This window comes from Bombus bifarius, unplaced genomic scaffold (assembly GCF_011952205.1).
Source record: "Bombus bifarius isolate JDL3187 unplaced genomic scaffold, Bbif_JDL3187 scf7180000009243, whole genome shotgun sequence".
NCBI lineage: Eukaryota > Metazoa > Arthropoda > Insecta > Hymenoptera > Apidae > Bombus > Bombus bifarius.
The window spans coordinates 2,192,936-2,218,168 of NW_022884989.1; the positions used below are offsets into that span (position 1 = coordinate 2,192,936).

A 25,233-nucleotide genomic window follows, 5' to 3' on the forward strand; every position below is an offset into this window, starting at 1 on the left:
TATATGCTCATAAAAGTTTTCCCGAATGAATGTTCAAATACTTTCGATTTCTTCGATAAAACTCAACTTTCATCAAAATTTCCTCAGATTTAAAATATTCCTACTCGTATCGCTTGCCCTTTGAATCTTTTAATTGTCTTTCAAATGTCTCCAACCAAAAGTCTATTAAATCAAAAACCTTCGAATTCCAAACTGTCGACGTGCTAAAAAGTCAACGTTCACGTCGAAACATTCACCGAAGAGACAGCCACAGGTTAAATTGGCCGAAATTCACGATACGAATCGAGGACCAGATTCGATTAACCGGCCTTTCACTTTTTTTTACCCGAAGGTAAAACTGGCCTAAGAGCGTGAACGGAAGCGGCCGCGTATCGGTTCCCCCATCGATGTGGCCACGTCAATCAGCTTGCCAATTATAATCGTCGCTGAATATCCATGGTGGATTTCGTGTTTCAGCCCGTAAGAATTTCACTCGTCAACTTTCGCAAAATTCCTGACCGATCGAGAGGCGGCCGTGGTCGCTGCTTTGGGGCATTTCCTTCAATTCACCGTTAAAAAATTCGCCGTTCGAGCTTCATTCCGCATGCAGGCCGGGTGAAACAACCGGCGAAATTGGGTGCTCGAAAACGCGCCATCGTTTCGACGAAGAAAGCTGTCCTAAAGCGAACACGGTCGAGTAGGAAGACGAACGAAACTTTTCAAGTCGATCGAAATTTGTATATCTATATCGATGTATCGTGTCGCTGTTTGTCGTTGATAGCGGTACAATTCAAAACACGTAAATTTTAGAGGATTTATTTAATTTACAAGGAAACCTTCGTGAGTCATTTCAACGACACTGTAAGGCTGACTTAACACAAGGTATGCCACTGTTTGCGAATGCAGTACAACCTTCCACTTGTAGCGTCACAAAACAACTGAAGATAAGCCGGTGTTGTTGCAAGACTAAGACCACGTTGGTAGTGACATTTGCAATAATATTGCATTCTGATGCAAAGCTGATGGAATTATAAATATACCGTTTTACATGATAAGAGTACAAACATAATGTAAACTCAGTAACAGTGAATTTGAAATACTTTCAGTCGTGTCACTATCACTGCCGAGCACCGATATTATAATTCTATATCGGGTGTTTCTGACTTTTCGCAACAAGCTGTTCCATTCTTGTGTATAACTTTTTAATACAACTCTTAGCCAATTATATTTCTTCTTTCTACATACACAGCTTTTATGCACAAAATTTGTCTGATTATTAATATAAATAATTTTAGCTAAATTTCAGAACATTCGGCAATTTCCTCTTAATTTTCATACCATAACGTGATATATACTTTGTTTTAGATACCGTTCCGCTGATCTGAATTTGTAAAATGGCTTGTTTCCAACTACTTTTTGGACATACGAAGATAAGTTAAGATCGTAAAAAAAAAAAAAATGACTTAAAGAATGTCCCAATTTTGGGCCTGGTTTTTTCCGAAACTCTTATATAACTTGTCTGTGCAGCGAAAGACATAACATTCGTTCGTCGTCGCAACTTCAATGTGTATGTATCAAAGTTTCCTACGTATCGAGCTGCCGTGACTGTTTGATTATTTAGAATTGTTTCTTATGTTTTATGAAACGAGTTCTTCCCTCTATATTCATTTGCGCCAGAGAAACTTTAAAAGAGAGAACAAACCAGAATCGCAGAAAGGAAAATTTACTTTTTATTCTAATACAGACAAGTATACCTTTAAAATAGAATGTGTCGTAATTAGGATGAATCGTAGGACGAAATGAAAATCACAATTAGGGCGTTTTAGAGTTATACACGTGTGCTGTTTCGTTGAAGGGAAATTAACGTTGGAAACGTAAAAATTTAATAATGCAAGCAACATAGTGGATTGTTTCTTTCGTGCAAATGCATTTGGGAAACGAACACCGAGAATTTTGGAAGCAAGTCGCTGCAACAACTGATTCAATCGTGCAATCTAGACGAAGCAAAGGAAAACGATGTTTGCATACGAATTTCGTTTTATTCCTCGCACGTACACATTTTTTACACTGTAACGAATCGAGTATTTATCGATCGTATCGATTCTTTCTCCCTATTGGAACTCTTAAACTTTCGATGAGAAATTAAACTAAACGGTGAAAATTAAAAGCTACTTCAATAGTAACGTTTACAAGAAAATGTGGAAAATGTTACCATTGAAATATTTACATGAAAGTTAATGAACAGATAGACTTTGAATATTTATTTCACTTAAAAATTGTTACGAATACTTTGTATATTTTATATATTTTCATACCTTTGAATTTCACATAAATGCAGAAAAATCTGCACGCTCTACCTATCAATAACATAATAAATTATTCGTCGTAAAATAAATATTCACTACCTTTACTAACATACGCTTGTCAAATCGAAAAGTTTCTTATTCAGAAGCTAAAATTCGCCAGCCAGAGATAAAATCATGCGCGATGCTCCAATATTTTCGCTTAAATTCTATTTCGTGTAACAGGATCACCTGTTTATCCTTTTGCTCTCCGGCTAAAACGTAAAAAATATCACTGTTCGCTACGAATGGTTTGTATGGGGCGTAATCCCGCACATTTATACGGTTTTCTGATTTTTAACAACTTTCAGTACGCTGCTGAATAAACTTACGTCATTTGCCAAAATATACATATGCGCCGCTGGATTATGTTTTCAATGTACGTATTTCTCGATTGCTTTCGGTATCTACTTTATATCAATGAACATTGTTCGAAAGATACGATAAGATAAGATATCGTCGAATCAAAGAAAAATGACAATATTCGGAAATTTGTATTCTTTTCGCGAGTAAATGAAATACTACCAGGCACAAGTATTTTGACACATCGTGCAATTTAATCGAAACATTTATGTTTTCGAAATATTTGTAATTAATAATTATTAAAAATTTTCTAATTAATATTATTATTATTATATTAAATTATATATTATTATTATTAAATTATTATAATATTAATTACAATATTAAATAATATAATTAATATTTTATACTTTCAAAATTATAACAAGAGAACGGCTCCCTATTGTTAATTCTTTACCTATCGTACCAAGTTCAAACTAAAACAAAGAATATGCTTGCACCGCTGTAGCTTCATGATTATGCACAACGAATGATTGAAACTTTGCAAGATCTGTATCTGTTTCCTGTAACACACGTACTATAGACCTGTACATTGATCTAATAGATCGTTATCTATACAGATAATTTTCTTTTAATTCCTTTCTGACGAAAGTAAATACTAAATAAATCGTATTTTATACGTTTCAACAATTAATTTTTATAAGTGTCATTGCGTGTTTGTTCGACTTCATCATTTCGATATAAAATCCACTTTAAAATTATCGTATATTTCCTAGAAGACTATAATAAAAAATCGTGGAATTTCGTTGTACGTTTAATTCGTTTGTGCGATTTTTATCTCATCTACATATGAATATCATTTTGTATCTCGACTACGCATGAGTATCGTGTACATGATATTCCATTTTCGAATTTTGGAAATACAACCTACTATTACCCGTCATAAGCACCGTGACACCATTATACTTTTAATAGCGACGAAACATCAGAAACATCAGCGTGCTCAGAATGCTATCGCAAACTTTCTCGACTCATTGAAACTACGATCGCTATGTTGCAAATTTGCTGATGTTGAATAAATTATTTTGTCCTGACAGGACTATCGGCGTACATTCGTGCGTGTTAACAACGTTCTACTCCTGAAATTATTTTAATTTCACTTATGCTTGTGTAATACGTATCCGATTGTGAGATAATAGGTAGGAAAATTATTGGAAAATTATTTCCTGAAAATCATTTCAGGAAATATTTATTCAAAAGTATAAATGCTAGCTAAAATAAAAATCTATTTCGTTTGACAGTTAAATGATAAAATTATTCCGAGAAAGATCGTTTTATTCGCTGAAATAAATTATTTCGAAGTAACATCTGCCCAAGTAACACGATAACCGTTTAAATAATCATTTTTCAAATATTTCATCTAAATAATGCTCACGCCTAATATAAATGTGTAAAAGTTACTAAATATTAGATTGTTCTAATGATCTTGTCCATTAGAAACATTGAAAAAATTATATTCCTGGAAACATCTCGAACTGTACATTTTCCACCATTATATATTTACCGTCTTCTATCTGAAATGTTTAAAGATCGTCTTATAGAAATTGAAACAATAAAGCTTATACATATCTAATCATTAATAATTTAAAAATAGTATCTTGCACAAGTATGATTAAGTATTACATCAGCAGTGTGTTTTAAAACCAATAAACTTACTACATTTCTGCGTTAATAAGAAGGGGAGAAGCGTAAAATCTATATAGGGTGTATTCTAGGTAATAAGAGCCAAGATAGACGAATAAATATGCTTGCCACGTGTTCCGTTAGTATAGAATTTTAAGATATAGATTGCAGACTGACGTCATCTTTATCATTAGACTACAGATACATATATATATATAGATTTTTTGAATATAGCTAAAAAAATGCAAGATAGATTTGTCCCACACACTAAATATAATCAATATTTTACAATAGTATTTTACTTGAAATATTTTATATATCGTTGCATATCGCATATACAGCCGTTTAAAAGTTTGCAGCACAATTTGCTTTTCGAACGGAACAACTGTTTTTGTACATTTTCCTGAGGAAGAAGAAATAGTATCGTTAAAACGTTTAATTTTAAAACAGGATCCCACAGTTACAATTTCAATACTGTAAAGGAGTAATATAACGAATAAGATATTTATTTATTTAAGCAAGCCATTATTTCTATTGAAATCCTAACATATGGCAAACTTTAAAACAGCAATATACATTTCTAGACTTTTCTGTACGTTCTCGCACTTTCACATTGCTCATAAACATACGAATATTCACAGTTTAATCAATTCGTAATATTCATTGCAGATACGATTGATTATTTTTTATAGGATTTGTTATAAAGCCACTTCTGGCAAATATCATTGGATCCGATTGCCAGTTAAAAAAGTTGAGTTATTATAATATAATAGAAGAGCGAACAGCGAGTAATTTGTTCCAGAGTATAATATGTTTTTGCTGCGGCTCCAAGATCGCTTGTTAAAGATAACTACCACCTTCTGAATTACGTATTAAAAAAGAATAGCGACAAAAACTTTTACCCTTTCTCTCTTTCATCTCAGTTTTGTGTTTCATTTGATTGAGTCATAAGCAATTACCGTTTTTATACACGAGCTTCATTTCTCTTTTAAAGAAGCTCAGAAAATAACTTAATGCCCGTTATAAAATATAACTTTTCCTTGCGTATTTAGTAACTTGGAATTTCTTATGTAAAAAAATTTGTTCATTTTGACGAAAAGAAAATTTGTATAAAATCTTGTACACGATCGTTGTTATTGAATTTTGGTCCATTTAACGTTTGTGCTTCTTGGGTTTAGGTACGTTCTGAAGGCTGATCATATGTTCAGGACGAAACAAGATTAACTTAGAAAAGAATCATCGAAAATTCTTTTTTCAATAATCGCCGTATATTATCATTAATTTTAGGATTCTCAGAATATTCTACAACGAATATCCTATTTTGATTTCTTCGTTTTAGTCGTAGAAAAAATTATATTATCATTTGATCTACAACTACTTGATCCGTAAACACTGATCGTTGTTCTTAATAATATTACGATAATGTAGCAATGTGAGTTGAAGTAATTATTAAGACACTTTACCGATGTCAAATTATTGTTTACTTGACGCAAAAAATTCATTCAAGTTCCTACGCTTGTTTTCATTAGTCGAGTGACTCGATTTCAAGTCGCTTAAAGTAACTTGACCGATCCGAGCTAGACTTTTTTAAAACGACGTAATCATAACTAAGAACTGGAAACTAAAAAAGTTCATAATCATCCATCTGTATCAACAGCTACTTATAACTAGATGTCTGTGCAATTTCATATCTTTATGATCGTACAGAAATAGAATCTAAATAAAGGCTTGTTTTACACAATAAATATTATAGTAATCACTTTATCTTGGATATGTTTATACGTCTAAATTTACCATAAATTCATAAACAGCCGCATTCCTCTTGCAACTAATGTCAACGAGAGAAATTAAAATAAAGTAGCATTTTGCTCGTGAATTGGCATAACAAGTCTTTCCCACTGTACGTTCCAATTGCTTGCTACTTGTTTCTGTTTGTAAAATTCAACAATTCCAAATATTCTTCTCAATTTTGACTCGAGGTTCGTTGGTTGCAATAGAAAACATGTTCTTTCGTTGCAATATGGACAGAGGAAACTTTGGTACAACTTCGAATTACCCACCGCGCAAAAAGAGCTGGCAACTTCTTTTCTCGTTCTTTGCCGCCTTCAACAATTTTCTTGGCACACACCAACAAGTGCAAGTTTTATAAAATCTCCGCGCAACACAACTTTTCTTTCGAATTTCGCGGAATCCCGCTTCGAATCTGCTGTTTCCTCGTTGCGAAATTTAGCGTAAGGCGGGCGACTAAAATTCTCTGAATCGTGCACAATGTGAAGCTTACTCGACTTTGCAATTGACGTCTTAAACATCTTACGTACTTCGTACCTAATAGTGTCTAAATTTTTTATTTCTAAGATTAACTTTTAAGATAGTATCTAATAATAATAATCTTTAAATGTTTAACACTAGAACTACCGATAGTTAACACGAAACTACTTCTATCAAAAACAGTCAAAATGACTGGTCTTTAAAAAATACGTAATAATAGAATATTTTTATTTTTATTGATTTATTACTTTCTTACAGAAGCAATTCCATGTCGTGTAGTAGATTTTTGGTATTATTAATGTAATATCGTGATGTAATATGTTTACAAAAGTGGACAATAGAGATGTTAATCAGACAGATAAGACGATTGTGGCTTAACTTGAACTATTCATACCAAACGTACAGAACACAGCGCAATCCACACTCTCTCGGCAACGCCACTCGCAACCTCCGTCTCCGCTCGACTCGCACTCGGCTTCTCGACTCGCACTCTCGTTCTCGACTCGCGCTCTGCTTTTCGACTAACTATTGTCGCATTCTATTGCCCTTTTCCTAGGCCCACCGCACACGTGTTCTGCAGACGCTCGTGGCCAGGGTCACGTAGGTCTTTTCCACGAAACTATGCACTTGAAAAGACCGATGACACATTGATGGGCCCGACGGCGCCTCGGCTCTCGCGACATTGTTCATAGTTCGCCCGATATTTCCCAGGCCTTTCGTCCACGATACTACATTCGGCCATCCTGCAATAACATCTGCCCTCAGATGTTGCCTTTTATCTCGCTGTCATCAGATGCGTCACTTTCGGCGTTTAGGACCCAAGGTTTCATAAAATCGAGGTGTGTGCGGGTCCCTTCGGTACTGCTTCACACGCTTTCTTCTTTTCTTGTAATTTCGCAGGTTCCCTTCTAGGTTACCTATGTTTCGTTGGGTTAGGCTACAGTCAAGGCAGTTGGACACCACGTGTTCGACCTTTTCGCGTAACCCCTTGAACCAGGAGTCCTTCTTGACCATAGCTTCTGTTTTGGTAACCTCGAAATGCCCACGCTCGTGCGCTTGCCTGACTACCTGAGCCCGCATCGCCTTCGATACTACTATTAGCACATCGTCCTCACACTCCTTATACAAAATATTGTTTCTTACTACCTGCCCATCGGCCTGACTGCACGTTGCGGCGTCCAAAATCCTACGGACTTCGATGTCCTTGTTCTGTGCCCTTCTCAACCGTGCAATCAGCCCGTCTTCACTCTCCGTTACATACATAGTGCTCGGCAGGGGGTTCCTACTCGGAGCATCTACATGCTGCATACTTTTCCCCGGCCGATGACACGCCTGATACTTAATCTCGCCTAGTAACAAGGCCCATCTAGCCACACGCACACACAAATCTTTCTTTCTAACTACACCTATCGGACTCGCATACTCCGAGTCTGACGATTTGATGACACCCTCGTTTGTCCACGCTTCCATCAAATCATCTTCTTCCTTTCTTTCCGACGGCGCCAGTCTTCGCGGTCTTCGCGCTACCGGCTTGTCGCTTTCCAAAACTACTTTTTCGGTTATTCCGACGTCTCGCTTCTTCTCCGGCCTATACCCTTTAATAATATCCCGAATGGCTTCACGGTAATGAGATTCTCGTACATGTGACAAGTCGATCTCGTCGGATTGTTCTATCGCGTTTACCCTCAGTACATCCGGCGCGTCCTCGTGACCGTCGGTCTGATCGTCGAGTCGTAAAAATATCACCTCGCCCCGTTTGACTCGCAACTCTACCTGGTCTAAAAAGTCGGTACCTAAGAGTAGACTGTGTCTTGTCATTACCTTATTCGAGACAACATGCAGAGTGACAGTAAAGTCGCACCCGTCGACCGTCATTACCCTTGTGAACTCACCCCAGGTACTATTGCCAGCGGAACCAAAACCATCAAACTTAAGTTTGCAGTTTCCCAGAGGTGGTGATCCTAACCTCACATACTCATCCGCTCGTATGAACGTAAGGTCGCTACCTGTATCCACTAACGAGACAAACCTGCAGCCATCTATCGACACGTCCTTCACGTACTTTTTCCTCTCCGGTCTTGAGATTACGTAAGTCTTTACTTGTCGCGCTGCACAATTCGCCGCCACATGTCCAAGCCTGTTGCATTTGAAACACTTCATACCTTTTCCTTTCTCCGGGCACTTAACTCTTAGATGATCCTCACTACCGCAAATGGAGCATCTTCTTTTCTTCATTGCGTCTACAGATTGTCTGGGCCTCCCGCCGTTCTTCTGGGTTTTAGCCGACTTCATAATCGACCTTGCTCTGCGACTCTTCTGCTCTTCGTACATTACTAACCTCTTCCTCAACCCTTTGATTGACGTAGCGCCGTACAATACAGCCTTATTGTTCTCGTCGTCGATTATTCCATCTACTATGTATTCCACCTTTGCTTCCTCCTCCATGTCCACATGGCTGGCTATCTCGAGCATGCGGTACATGTAAGCCAAACATGCTTCATCACTCTCCTTTTTTGTTTCTTCAAGTTTCTGATGAACTTGCCTACTGTTGACTTTCCTCGAAAATTCTTTCACTAGCCCCCTCTTCAACTCATGCCAAGTCCTGGCGTGACACTCGAAGCTCGCAAATATTTTCGCTGATCCCTTCAGCAGCTTCCTCGCGTAGACTGCCTTCTGCCCATCCGACCACATGCACGTATCAGCGACTTCCTCGAACGACTCGAACCATCGTTCGACATTTTCACCTCTGTTGCCACTAAACGACTCTAATGCATCTTCGACGTCTCTAAAACTCAGTGTCGAACCAACACATGCCCTTCGACAACATTCGTCACGGTCCTGATGCACCCTTCGCGTATCTCTCTTGTATCCTCTTGCGTTTTTCTTGTCATCTTCATCCTCACTTTCGTCGTCGCTTTCTTCTTCCGACGATATGTCGTTACCATCCATGGCCGCTCGTAGCCGTGCGCGTAACTCTACTTTTCTTCCCGTCGTTTTTAAACCCAAACTAGCGAGGCGCTCCTTCAACTCCTTCGTATTCATTTTCTCAACATCCTCATCTTCGTTGCAATCACGCTCAGCTCTCTGTACATTTTCTAAATCTCGTTGACCGGTTAGCTCTTCACCGCCCGTCGATCCCTTACGATACGATTGTCCAGCCCTACACGCCCGATTCAGCCTTGCAATCAGCACTGACCTCGCACCCGATATAGGGAGGTTCATTCGCGCGAGCTTATTCCTCAGCTCCTCCAGCGTCGAACCCTCTTCACCCGACAATCGTTCGTCCCCGACGTTGGCCATTTTTCACACAACACAAACTTAAACAGTCAACGATATCGTCTTTTACCGCACCGCGTACCGGTAAATTCACAACTAGCTCGAATAGCTCTGTTAAACCGTTTCGTTTTCTGTCTTGTCCAATCCCGGACGAGCCCCCAAAAATATGTAATATCGTGATGTAATATGTTTACAAAAGTGGACAATAGAGATGTTAATCAGACAGATAAGACGATTGTGGCTTAACTTGAACTATTCATACCAAACGTACAGAACACAGCGCAATCCACACTCTCTCGGCAACGCCACTCGCAACCTCCGTCTCCGCTCGACTCGCACTCGGCTTCTCGACTCGCACTCTCGTTCTCGACTCGCGCTCTGCTTTTCGACTAACTATTGTCGCATTCTATTGCCCTTTTCCTAGGCCCACCGCACACGTGTTCTGCAGACGCTCGTGGCCAGGGTCACGTAGGTCTTTTCCACGAAACTATGCACTTGAAAAGACCGATGACACATTGATGGGCCCGACGGCGCCTCGGCTCTCGCGACATTGTTCATAGTTCGCCCGATATTTCCCAGGCCTTTCGTCCACGATACTACATTAATCCATCTGGGATCCCTAAATGAGGGTTGACACATTTATAAAATTCTAGAGCCAGTCATTTTGACTGCTGTGATATTTTTAGCGTTAGCATCTAGCGATCTAGCGATCGATCCGGAATTTTTCTGATAGCTGATATCATCACATCGAATGATACGCGATAAAAATTTGAAAAATACGTGCGCAAAGTTGTACAAAACGAGGAAATTGGTTAACTGGGGCTCGATAAACAGATTGCAGGATCCTTTTATACTTTGACGAGTACCAGTCATTTTGACTGGTATTGATATAAGTAGCCTTGATACAAGATTATTTTCCGTTCGAATACATAAAAAACAAAATAAAATTCATTCTATTATTCTTTTAGTTATCGTTGCGAAAGTCATTACATCATTGCGAAAAAAAATATAACACGAAGTAGGAATTTTAAAATAAAATTGTAAAGCCAGTCAATTTGACTGGTGTGGTAGTTCTAGTGTTAAGACTAATTCAAGCTAACCCAAGCTAACCCAAACCTAAAGTGAAACTAAAAAATATTAAATAAAGAAAGTATAGATTACTGAAGTATGTGGTTAAAAAAATATTTTTGCACATACACGTATTTTTTAACGAAGCATTTTTCTTTTCTTAAGTTCTACATTTCCTTTGCTTGGTATCAAATTGTTGCAATTATATGAAAGTACTATTGAATGATACGAAATTTACTATAGTTGGATCTAATCAACTAGCATATAAGTGCGATAATAAACACAGTGGTGTGCAAATACTTTCTGTAGTCACTGAGTCACTGTACAAATTATCGAATAGTTAAGCCAATCTGAACAACGATTTCCTTCTTTATTTTCCTGTACTTGCAAATTGAAACTATACAAACACGCAATAATGCATACATATTTAAACGCATAGCGGTGCAAACATATGCAAGCCATATTCATGTCCATTTATAAACCTCGCTCTAACTTTCTTTTCTTTTCTCTCGTTCTTTTTTATTTTTCATTCCTCCACAAACCTACCCGTTCCCCTGCTACACAGCAAAGTAAAAAGTATGAAAAACACTTTTACGAGTATCTCGAAAACTAAAGCCGAGCGCAAGTTCCAAGTGAAATTACTTAGAGTCACGACGGAGAAAATATTCGATAAATTCTAATCGATGTAATTACAAAAAATATCCTATTGTAAAAGATACACGAACCGTGAAGAGGTAGAACGTCATATAATTCAAATTGCTCGATCATCGCGCGATTTTTCTTTGGTATCATGTTATTTATCTCGACTTTTCTCAATGCTCTGTTGATAAGAACATGCGATACGCTGCTCTTTTTTACCATCGAATCTGGCATATAAGAAGCCGAGTGATTGCGCGCCGCATCATTCAAATCATGAAGAACATCAGCTTCGTGGTGGTTGTGCTTCTCGTTGCGGTCGGCCTGGCCGCCGCCGAGATCAAGAACAAGGGTTGGTGGAAGAATGCGGTTTTCTATCAAGTGTATCCTCGGAGTCTCAAGGATTCAGACGGCGATGGCATTGGAGACCTGAAAGGTAGGAAATCCGTAGGAAACATTAGGATGTTCAGGTATCTGGTAACGTTCCGTGGCACGCGAACCGTTCGTTGCATCATTTCAGACAGTTTAAAGAATATCGAGACGAGACAGATGTGGAATAATCGCGATTCAGAAAAGCTAGAATAAATAAGATGTAATTTGAATAAATTCGTGATTTAATTATTAACGATAATTAATGAGAAATATACTCTAACTGGTGGAAAAGTTTGGATACGGACGCAGTGGTGTATGAAATATTCTGAAATTTTTATACGATCTTGTTTATTAGTCTTCCTATAGATTTCTTTCCTGTAGCCATTCTTCTCTCTTGTAACGTTTGATTCGTTCTCTCGTGATCATTTTACTCTGTGCTTGGACAACTAAAATTTCGGATTTCTTGTCACATCTTTTAACTTTATTCACACCATATCTACACACTATGCTCAGGGAATAAGAATTAGGTTCGTAGAAGATTTCAAGCCGGCAAATAAGGCTAAAATTGAAACGTCTAAGCCATAGAAAATATATTTAAGTGTACGATACTGCGAACTACCTAAAAAAGTAATCAACTAATAAAAGACATGGTCATTTAAAGATCGCGATTCAAGTGTTCATGGAAGGAAGTTTCGTAACGCGACATATACATCTAACGAAGTGTAATAACGAGATTCTTGAGGATTGTATCGTCATAATTGCAAACTACAATGGCCGAAGCTGACAGGTGTAAATGGTGTTCCTTTGAAAAATTGTCGGTGGAAACCAACAGAGAAATCGAAAGACTGTATAAATCTACATTATGAATTCTTGGTATAAATAGTGATGATAATTTTGTTAATGGTTAGTGTCAGTTCCGCTTAATTAACCAACAAATAAATTAATGATTCATCCGATCGTACAATTAATATTGAAATTAATTATAGTGTCTAACGGTAGTATCGTTAGTGGTTAACGATATTTTAAGTGATGCATAAAACACTTGGGCATCTCGTGTACAGTGTTGGCAACTTGGAACCAATCCAAGGTTTCGATTCCTCGCCTAATTACTATGATATCAGCGGTTATTCCCAGTTAACAGTAAAAAGTAACAGTGATTTTCTATAGTAACGAAGGAAATAAGAATGAGGCAGTAGTAAGCAATAAAATATTTAGGAGATTTATACGTTGAACAGTTTTTTCTTACTAGATAAATGGAACAATACTCTGCAAACATCCTTGTGTATTTTTTCAAGTAACATCCTTTACTTTTAATTCTTTAATTCTGTACACGTTTCGCAAGAATAGCACGGCGTACGATAACAAAAGATAAAAACAGTTCCGTAATATTTAATTGCACCTCTAGCATCATACTTCCTTTCTTTCATGTACGTGATGTAACGTGCGGTCTTCGAATGCTCGATAGTAATTAAAAGGATGTGTCGAATCCCAGAAAATGTCTCCTACGACGGTGGACTAACGAGATAGTGGTAGGATCGATGATTATTTATTTAAAAAACGAATTAATTTAAATAATCGCGTGTCAGACTGTAGTTGGCATTTTTCCTATTTTCATCTTTCTACAAATATGTAATATCTATTAACGAAATATCTAGCTTTCCAGTATTTATATATTTAATATTGATATTTAGATTGCAAATTTTTAGAGATTCACACGACAATAATTGTACGACGTTTAATGATAAATCATGCTAATGGGCAAAACGTAAAATAAAGTGTAGCAAATTTTATTTAGAAATGTCTGTTAACTACAGTCGAAATTTAGTCGTTTTAAAGCAATTTATTTTTTTCTAATATACTACAATTTCTCATTATACAACAATTTCGATTTTTCAAGTATAATATTTGATAGATTTCACGGCATACAACGAACTACACAGAAGTATCGGTTCGTTTCTAATTTTATATACAGATTAGAACGCGTTAATGAGTTCTAAGATTACATTAAATTGTTACTTACTTTGCCGTATGACGCCACCATTATTTGCGTCTTTCACTTACCTGTAACAACATCGATTACGACATTAATAAATTATGTTTGGATGTGTCTTTTTAAATATTAAAACGATACTCGGAATCGTAACAAATTACATCAACGTGATTAATAGTAAAATACATACAAATGACATAGTAAATACATAAAATTTAGTAAAAGCTATTATTATAACGTAGCTTCTTCTTTAACGCGTATGCATATACAATTGGTAGTCGACACTAACATGGAGAAACTATTCAATGGTGATTGTTTAGAATAACATACACTTTATCATTTTTGATAAGCTTGAAAATGTAATGTCAAGATCAACGTTTCGAAAAAAATTTCCCTATATCAATGTATCGCTCGTCTTTAGTCTACACGATATTGTATTAGTATCTATAGTATTATCGATTTCATAAATATATTCTTATAGATAAGATGACATTTTTCGAATAGCTGTATATATAAACATCCACTGATATCTCATATCTCACAACTTTATCTAATCATACGATGCAAAAGAAAAAGGTAAAAGATTTCATACTATTCTGTGTATCGAACGGTGGAATTTTACAATGTTATTTTTTTCATCATATTATCCGTAACATTTATCGAAATATTGCTTGAGCATGCATTACTGTTCATAAATATTTCCACGATTCTAAATTATTGCCAATATATAAAATGTATTTGAAACGAAGTTCTTTAATTTAATTTTGACCTTTGATCTTACATTGATCAAACAGTCTTGCATATATACTTAGAATTAGTAGATATTGTTGGCAGGAAGTAATTGATATCGATTGAAGACTACACAAGAAAAATATCATAAGTTCATTTTCCGACTTTTATATCGCTGAACGAATATACGACTTTTATGTTAGAACGGTGTAGTCTGATAAACTCGAAGACCGAATGATATTAATGTAGTTTCTATGTTAATATTTCGTTTAATTAATTAACATAATGTAATTAATCAACGTAATTAAATCCACCCCATTCCGTGATATCTATCAAAGTTCATCCTGATCGATTACCAGTATCGTTCGAAAGAATATCCTCCATTTGTATTCCTATAATCGTTGGAATTGATATAAAATTGTACTTGGTTTTCTCACAGGTATTACCAGCAAACTTCAGCATTTCAATTCTACTGGAGTAACAGCGATCTGGCTGTCACCGATCAATAAAAGCCCTATGAATGATTTCGGATATGACATATCAGACTTTAGAGACGTCGCTCCAGTCTTCGGTACTCTAAAAGATCTCGAGAATCTTTTGGCAGAGGCTCATAAAATTGGTTTAAAGGTAAAGCGAAATGAAATTTTGCGAATGGCGATAAATGAATTACATTTGATCGTTGATCTTAATCGAATCGTACAACATCGTTGAATCGTGTTAAGCAATTAAACAACACGCGCGAAGAACGTGGAGAACGAGAGTTTGTTTTAAAGACAAGTTACGTTAACGATTGTAATTTATTGCTCGTTTGTATAACATCGAATTGCGATGCATATCAGCATATTTTCAACGCGACAATAACAAACATTTACCATAATACAATAAAGCAATAATATTAGGTTAAGTAAAAAGTTCTGAGCGTTTTTCGCTAGATGTCTTTAGTGAGCCATATCTCACGATGTGCACATCGCATCGAGTCATAGTATACACCGATTTCAAGGTGATATTACGCATCAAAAAGGTTCTTTGTCAGTTTTGTGTTCGGTGAAGCCAGTTGTGTGTTACAGCGTTCGAAAATGGAGATAAAAAAAGAGAAAATTCGATACATTCTTCAGTACCACTACGACCAAGGTGAAAAGGCGGAGCAGGCGGCCAAAAAAATTTGTGCTGTTTATGGACCCAGTACAGTATCGAATGCAACAGCAAAGCGGTGGTTCCAACGATTCCGTTCTGGTAATATGGACGTCGAAGATGAGGCACGCTCTGGTAGGCCAATCGTCGAAAATGTGGATAAAATCATGGAAATCGTCGAGTCGGACCGGCATGTGAGCACTTATTCCATTGCCCAGGAACTGAAGATTAGCCAGAAAACCGTTTGGAACCATTTGCATAAGGCTGGTCTCAAGAAGAAGCTCGACGTATGGGTGCCACATGAATTGACGCAAAAGAACCTTTTGGACCGAATTGATGCCTGCGATTCTTTGTTGAGACGTAACGAAATCGACCCATTTTTGAAGCGGATGGTGACTGGCGATGAAAAATGGGTCACATACGAGAACAACAGCCGAAAAAGATCGTGGTCCAATCGCGGTGGGCCGGCCCAAACGATCGCCAAGCGTGGATTAACGGCCAAGAAGGTTTTATTGTGTGTTTGGTGGGATTGGAAGGGAATCATCCATTATGAGCTGCTCCCATCGGGGCAAACACTTAATTCGGACCTCTATTGTCAACAACTGACCAGACTGAAGCAGGCGATCGACCAGAAGCGGCCAGAATTGGCCAATAGGAAAGGTGTTGTGTTCCATCAAGACAACGCCAGGCCGCACACATCTTTAACGACGCGTCAGAAGCTCCGAGAGCTTGGCTGGGAGGTTCTATCGCATCCGCCGTACAGTCCAGACCTGGCACCAAGCGATTATCACCTTTTTAAGTTTTTGCAAAATTTTCTTGATGGTACAAAACTGGCCTCAAGAGAGGCTTGTGAAAATGAGCTGGTCAAGTTTTTTACCAATAGGGACGAGGACTTCTTCAACCGCGGAATTATGAAATTGCCTTCAAAATGGACAAAAGTAATCGAACAAAACGGCGCATATTTAATCTAAATCGAATAATCTTGACTATGTTAATTTCATCGTCGAAATAAAGCGAAAAAGCGCTCAGAACTTTTTACTTCACCTAATATTACCATAGAAATTATGTTGACAAAATCTGAAAATACCTGTTATCATAGCGGTGAGACAAAATATATTATAATATCAATGAATAGCAGTTGTCTCAATGCTAATAAGCATTTCTTTGATAGCCGAGTTTGTTGAATTATCAGCACTCGTTCAAATATCGCGGTTACCGATTCGTGCCTCACTTTATCCATATAAATAATTCAAAATTACTTTGGTAAATGATATATATATAATATAATAAAATATAACGGTATAATGTAATAGGCGTAATATAAGACAGTGCACCGTCATAATTATAATAGTTGGTACTTCACGATTTTTAGCTTTTCCAACATAAACAATCCATCCGTCGATTTGATATATTCATAGGGACTTACAAAATCGTTAGTAATCGTAAAGGATACGGATAATTTTCTCCTCATTTTTCAGGTTATTTTAGATCTTGTTCCTAATCACACGTCTGACCAGCATCTCTGGTTCCAAAAAAGCGTTAATAACACAAAAAAATATGCGGATTACTATATATGGGTCAATGGAACAGGAGAAAACGGGACTTCACCGCCTAACAACTGGGTCAGCGTGTTCAATGGATCAGCATGGACGTATCACAAGCAAAGGAAACAACTCTATTTTCATCAATTCTTAGCCTCACAACCAGACTTGAACTACAGAAACCCGGACGTACAGCGAGAGATGAAGGTATAGCTCGATCGATTACGTTAATATAATTCAAATTGATTCGACGAGACCGCGAATTTCTTTCCATTCTGACTACCGTTTTTGTTAGTAGCTCTCGATTCTGCTATTCTATGTTTTACTACAACCTATAGTCTATAGAAAGAAAGTAACGCTAGATCGATAGGCATCGATATCGACGATCGATGGGCTGATTTTTGTGCACAGATTTAGAAATTGAGAAAGATCATTACGTCATTTTATCCAATATATTTTTCATGACAAATCGAGAATCTTCCACGTTGGCTATTAGTATCTGCTAGATTATAGCAAGAACGATGCGATCGCGTCATTGTCATAAGCTTACCGTTTTTATTTCAATGAATCTATTTTTCTATCTTTAAATAATTATTTCTAACAGCGCGAAACATATATGGTCGTCTTATTTTCGCAGGACATAATGAAATTTTGGTTGGACAAGGGAATTGACGGGTTCCGCATAGATGCTGTACCACACTTGTTTGAGCTGAATGACATAACCAAAAACGAACCAAAACTTGAACACGTGGATCCCAGCCTCAATGAAACTAATCACGCCTATTACGATCACATTTATACAAAAGACCAGAATGAAACTTACCAATTAGTACAGAGCTGGCGAAATTTCGTGGACGAATATGCGGAAAAAAATGGTCGTGACGAGATAGTAAGAGAAAGCAGATATATTTTTGAATAATTTTATCTGCTTTGAGGACTATATTCTATTTCAATTTTGCCAATTCGCAATATTTAATATTTTAGTTTCTTCTTTCGGGTTTTAATCTTCCGAGTTTTAATCTTTGAATGTGTCAATGAGATTCGATAGCTTCGCTGGTACCGAGATTTCGATAATATTCGATCCTGCACCTTTTTATCTTCAACAGAATGTAGAAAGCGTAGAATACTTCACGGATAAAATTTTCAACATTTAAACCAATTAATTCGAATTTGGTCCTATCGCAGAAACCTTATTACCCAAGTAGCCCGTCTCCGTGTTAACATTTAATGTTACAGGTGCTTCTGACGGAGGCGTATACTTCTTTATCGAACACGATCAAGTATTACAACTACGGCTCGCACGTCCCATTCAATTTCAAATTTATAACGGACGCCGATGCAAATTCCAACGCCACTCAGTTGAAGAACGTTATAGATAGTTGGATAAATAAAATGCCGCAGAATGCGGTCGCAAATTGGGTGGTACGTAAGTTTTTAATCAAGTCACACAAGAGTCTTTAATAACGTTGAATACGCGTCTTGTTTCCAACGAATAAGACAAACAACGAGAAATTCTGATTCGTTGGGGAACAAGGAAAATCTGCTCTGTTAATTTAGAGATAAGAAGGCGATTAGAATCCTGAACATTCGCTTAAATTTGTCATTTTAACAATATTCTTTCGACTACGTAATACTTTCGAATTAACTACTGATAAAAGAATATCAACTGTGTACAATTTTTGTCGCGTCTGATCAGAAATGAAACTGACGCTTTTCACTGAAAAGCATGTATAACTTTAAGGGTTCGAAGATAAATATCATAGAATAAAGAATATTGAACAAATGCTGAATGTTAAATATCCGGTTGGATTTAGTGCGCCAGTCTATTCCATTGAAAGTATATTTACATAATTATATTTCTATAGATGGGAAACCACGATCGAGTTCGTCTTGGCTCACGTTATCCTGATAGGGCGGATCAAATGATAATGCTGGAGATGATTTTGCCCGGAGTTGCGGTTACGTATTATGGAGAAGAAATCGGCATGGTGGATATACCTGAAATAAAATACGACGTTCGCGATGGCTGTCGATCACCATTCCAATGGGATAACACTACCAGTGCAGGTGAATACACATTTTAGTCTATGATATTGTGATAATGTAAAGAAGATAGGATGAGATACGTATTTATATGTATCCTCCTTCGTTTAAAAATTATTTAAAAACGAAATTATTTAAAAACATCTCTTATATATGTCGGAGATGAAACAACACCGGAGCCTTTGGAATTTTGGATAATCCCGCAACATTGTAACCTAGAGTCTACTATAGCTGTAATTGAACAATTGTAGTTATTCAATCAGATTGTAATTGTTCGAGAGTTGTGATAACGAGCTTGGGCTCGAGGCGACAGTCAGTCGCCGAACGTAGCCGCGGTCATGGGATGAACGCTTTGTCTAACAAAGACATGGAATAATTCTATAGCTCTCCTTAAAAAGAAAATAGTTGTAACACTCGACAGTAAACATTCCAACGGTCTCTGTCCCGTAGCTCGCCATACGCAGACCCTATTCTTCGAGTAAGATGATTGCCAGATGTCGATGCGTCTCCGCAGTACATGTTCAGCTAGCTCGAGGGCCCGATATAAATCTTAAGATTTAGTCAACTAAAGTCCTTCAAACAGACAAACAGTCTTTGTCCCAACTACGGGAAAATAGGGGAGACCTATTTTTCAACGAGCGGCGTCTCCCACTAGCAACTTTCCCTCGAGGGCGGCTAGCATCTTTTTCTAACCACCGATATGGAGATTGACCAATTAGCAGCAACGCCAATTTCCCTTACTTTCTGAACGAAGGCTTTTCTCGACGAATCCGATGATCTCGTGTCCTTAGACACACCCCAATATAGTTTTCCTCTGTGGCATCATCGGGACGGGAAAGTCATTCCCGCTCGCGATCTCATCGATGAAAAAGAGTAACCCCTTATGACCAGTGAATATTACGCGTCCGACTTAGATTTTGTGAGTACGTTCATCTATCATCGCGTCGACCGCGGATTCGTTATTGAACCTAAGATCATTGTCAATAGTTTCTCGAGTACCTAACTACCACGGTTACTTGTCCGGTTCTATAATAATCGTATTTGCATTAGTCAATGTCTTCTCTATTGCATAACGACAACGTGTAACCCAAACGAAGATTCGTTTCACGCCCCTAACCCTAATTCTAATGTAAACCCGACATATATATTTCACTTACAAACAGTATAAGTATGATCAGTATAGTATAAAGCAGCAAGATATTTCGAATCTTTAACTTTTGATAAAACTTATATCTAACATACCCTTTATCGATATTTTATCATGGGATTATTGTATTTATAAGTATGATATCAAAAGTATGATATCAAAATCAGATGTGTTTTTTTCCATTTACCTTTTCCATAATATTTTCACATATTCGTTGCGTTGTTCGTTCAATTTCCTCGGGGATGTTGTCCCTCCACTTGTTAATTGTGGTGGATTTATTTTCGCAGACGTCCACTTCGAATACTTCCATAGAAAACATCTAGAATTGTTAAATCAAGCGGACAAGGAAGTCAATCGAGCTCAGCTCTTACCACTTTCTGATTGATTTTGATAACAAGTTTTTATTACGACAACACACTCTTGAGACATGAAACGTTCCATGATAAAATTTAATGGATATAAGATCTACCACTATATATATATGTGTGTGTGTGTGTTCGATCTTGTTTTGTTTAAAAACTATTTAGAAACGAAGTGATACAACTTCTTCTATCTACTACCTTTTACTTCCGTTTATCGCTAGGAGAATTTTTAGTTTTGTAGGATTAGCGGTGAATTTGAAATTCCTTCCTACAGTTCAATAACGATTGAAGGGTAATTCCGATATTTAAATTGTATTTATTTCAAGAGAAAGAAAGGTGTAGCTTTCATATTCAATGGTCTCATATTCATAAATGCAGCATGTTTTATTACTGCAAATGTTAGTAGACTGTGAATTTATAATACGTTTTGAATTGCGTTTTGTTGATATATTTAAATTACTGGAACGTGCAGCTGCATTTTTATTTTAGCAGTCAATCCTTCTCGTTTCTAGACAAGCTCGTAAACAAATCGGCGGAAATTACATATATGTGTAACTGCTTAATTATTTCAATTGCAGTTACATTGCAGTGACATTTTCTGTTAAGAATCAATTAGTTCACTTTTATTTAATATCGTTTGTCAAATTTTATTTACTTATTTATTACGGGATTTATGAGTGAAACAATATATAGCATAGCAAATACTTGAATCCAGAAAGCTTAGATTAAGCCATTAGATATTATACTTAACGTAGGTATGTAACAGTTGGTAAGCTCAAATTCTATTCGTAGGTTTCAGTAACACCACAAAAACATGGCTACCCGTCAACAAGAACTTCAAAGACGTCAATTTACAGAAAGAGGAGAAAGAGAAGAATTCTCCCTATCAGCTTTACACTAAATTAATCGATTTACGAAAGGAACATGTGCTGAAACATGGTTCTCTCATAACGAAAGATATATCAAAATATGTGCTCGCCGTCCTGCGAGAAAACGAAACAGAAACTGTATCGCTTTTGATCAATATTTCAAATAACAAAACTTCGGTGAAGTTGACGCAATTGGGCTCAACTAGGGTGAGCGAAAATCCAACTAAGATACTACTCGGTAGCACGAACTTCAATCAACAACCAGGGTAAGTGAAAACAATTATTCGAATGGAATTTTGCTTGTATATTCTAATCAAACATTAAGATCATTTTGAATAAAGTCTAATCAATCGATATAATTTGAATAAAGTATAAGTATGATTTAAGTCCGTAGGGACAAAACATTCTCGACGAATGTAAGTAGCAGGACATACATATAGTGGCTCGTGAAAATTTTCGAGAATTTATAGAAACTCTTTATAAATATATTATGTGTGTCATACGAAGCATTTTGAAATTTCATTAATATGACAATGGGACACACGTATCGAATATTATATCGATAAATTTGGAATGTATCTGTAAATGTATATAGAAATTACGGGATATTTATCGCATGTGTTTATTGCACTTTACAATTTCAATGACTAATCGTTCGTTACGTTAGTAAGTCAATTTAACGAGGGCATCTTTGGCATTAATTACATGTTTCAGACCACTATTTACGCTGTATATTAATTTTAATTATTTCAATTTATTAATTTCGATTGTTATTAATTGTTTCAATCATCGAATGCAGCATTAGTAACATAAGAATAATTTATTTTTCAGCACCCAGGTTAATAACTCGATAATCGAACTTCCTGGACATGCAGCCGTCATTCTGATTTCGTCCGGTGCTAGTTTAGCCAGTTACTCAGTCATATCTCTTCTACTCGCAGTGTTGTTTTCCCTTTTCCCATGGTAAAACATAAAAACAGTTTGTCTGCTTTGTACTTACTCGTAGACTTATGTGATATGTGAATTTTAGACTTTAAGCTTATTCGATGATGCATTTGTGGTTTGCCGAATTTCATCGCGTTCTTATTAGCGCGTTGTACTTTGTTCCCGTGTTTCATGAACGTTACAGTTCGCTTCTTCAGGACGGACTTGATTCCAACTAAAACAGCTTCAGGATCTGCTCTATAAAAGTGAACTGCGATGTTCACTGAAAATACTGGAACGAAGCGTAACGAGTTATTAAAAACACAATCGAGATTCGAAGAAGTACAAATATGTTACGTAAGTGATATATATCTGTCACGTTTAACAATCGAACAACACGAAGTATTTAACGCGTAAAAAAATTACAACCAAACGATCAACATGTTATCAAATTGTAATTGAATTGTACGAATAATTACGATTGCGATTAACGCGATAAGATCTCGCGTTGTCGAGCGTAATACACCGATTAGCGGATTACACGAGACAGAGTAGAGTGAGTTATTCTACCGATAATTTTCCCGCATCATTAGACAGTCGTTTCTCTGTCGTAAATAAACTTGAAAAGTAAATGCGATAATTGTAAGGATACTTACGCACTTAAAATTGGAAAATGTTACGCTCTACGAAATACAAATAAATATTTGGACAGCGATTACATCGTGTTGCATTATTGTCCCTGAATGGTGTAATAACGAAAGTAAAAAGATTTGAGAACTTTCTCCGAACGTATCTGTCGAAATGATATTCGAAGAATATTATTTAAAATCTGTACTCACATTAACACATTTACATTTTCTCAGGTAAAATATTCTATTTACCGCTTCTAAATATCCGAGAAAACTGAAGTCTTGTTATTTTCTTTTTGCCATCCTTGATCTTCTTCGCTTGAAAAATGCTCACAGGTTGTATAATTATTACAAATTTAAAATACTCACAGGCCATACGATCGTTAGAAATAAATCATACAGGTACATGACAGGTATTATCAACGTAACGATTAATTAAATGCTTTGAACAGAACATTTCAACATCGCGAAGAGGGCGACGTGGAACATATGAGCCTAGGAAAGACTAGCGAGAAGAATTCTTTGAGAAATTGGATAAAGAATTAATAGACATTGTATTTACCAGAGATATCATCGTCTTAGGAGGCTTCTATAGCCACACAAGTTGAAAAGACGGCGATAAAGTGGTCCATTTCATGATAACAATAACAAAGTAAATGGCAATGGCAAGCCGTTAATAGACATCTGTATGTTTAACAAACTAAGAATAACAAATGGACTTTACGAACACAAACATACCCATAAATATACCTGGGAAGGCAAAACAAAGAAATCAAAACTTATCGACAAATCAATCGTAGATTATCTGATTTTGAAAGAGAGAACTTGTATCGAACCACGCCACGTAAGAGTACAAAGAAGAGTAACACGTAAATCAGACTACTACTTACTACATTATTTATTTATTTATTAAGGTCGATGTATCACTAATTTTTGTACAATGAGTACCTCGAGTATCTTAACTACGATATTGATAGTTTATTCCAGAAAAGTACTAAAAGTGATTATCAGCAATGAGCATAGCTTCACAAAAAGCCATGCTCATGTAGTATGGGACAACAAGAAAAAAAGATGAAAGGACGATAATTGAAATTAAAGACTATTGACTAGAATTTCGTGCTGTAAATCAATTTGCCATTGTCATTCATAACGTAGTGTTCTAAAATTATTAAAAAAACTCGTTATACCTCGTTCAGTCGAATCTCAACGGAGGATAAAATTATAACGAAATGAATTATGCGAAACTAACGAAACGATAGTTAAAAAAAAAATGAGCGAAATACGCGACTAAATCCAAATTCCAAGAATCTTGACTTGTACCGAAATAATTTTCAATCCGAGATTTGTCATCTCAATGCCTCAATTTACCCCGATCCTTAAAAAACTCCTCCACTCGGATGCGATTTCGAATACACAAGTATGTAACAACGAGCATGATTTGCGCGTTATCCCGTCGATGGCGTGCGAATAATACATAATATCGCGGCTCTGTGACTTTATTAAACACCTGTTGCGTGTCATTTTACAACGCTTCCTTAGGAGGAAGATCGGCTGGAAAGAAAATCGAGTTTCACGGCGTTAACCGAGAAAAAGGACGGCTATCGGATCGAACCGATCCGTTATCGATCTCTCCGCTTTTTCTTCTTCTTCTTCTCTCGTCCGATTTCCACCGCAATCTGTCCACGCCCTACGTCACTACGCCCTCGTATCTCGGTCCGTTCACGCAGAAATTTATGTGGCCGGATTCGCACCTGCTGAGACAGAATGGTCGATGAACGAACGGGGATACGCGACAGAAGGAATTACGGTTGTTACTGTTACCGTTCCGTTGTTGGAATTCGGCCAACCGAATCCTGATAAAACTCTTCTGTTAAACCTGATATTTCTTTCGCTAAATCTTCACTCAGTTTTCCACGAGTTTCTACGATGGAATCGTTTTAC

General features: G+C 36.8%; 2 protein-coding genes across 3 annotated transcripts in view; one reads left to right on the forward strand and one right to left on the reverse strand.

Moving 5' to 3' along the window:
* LOC117214802 (calcium/calmodulin-dependent 3',5'-cyclic nucleotide phosphodiesterase 1-like) overlaps positions 1 to 25,233 on the reverse strand; it is a 96,028-nt gene that overhangs the window by 43,637 nt on the left and 27,158 nt on the right. The gene's annotated exons all lie outside the window — the stretch shown is intronic.
* On the forward strand, positions 11,739 to 23,381 carry LOC117214803 (alpha-glucosidase-like). Its single transcript, XM_033461153.1, has 8 exons — positions 11,739 to 11,991; positions 15,086 to 15,273; positions 17,256 to 17,525; positions 17,956 to 18,207; positions 18,555 to 18,740; positions 19,184 to 19,385; positions 21,663 to 22,005; positions 22,571 to 23,381. The coding sequence occupies exons 1-8, from the start codon at positions 11,754 to 11,756 to the stop codon at positions 22,704 to 22,706; spliced, it is 1,815 nt and encodes a 604-aa protein (XP_033317044.1). The 5' UTR covers positions 11,739 to 11,753; the 3' UTR covers positions 22,707 to 23,381.

Bases quoted from the DNA above. Each gene is read 5' to 3' on its own strand.
- LOC117214803 (XM_033461153.1), top strand. From the start codon at position 11,754: ATGCGATACGCTGCTCTTTTTTACCATCGAATCTGGCATATAAGAAGC. The intron at 11,992-15,085 runs GTAGGAAATCCG...GTTTTCTCACAG, and splicing joins TGGCATTGGAGACCTGAAAG to GTATTACCAGCAAACTTCAG. The intron at 15,274-17,255 runs GTAAAGCGAAAT...CTCATTTTTCAG, and splicing joins CTCATAAAATTGGTTTAAAG to GTTATTTTAGATCTTGTTCC.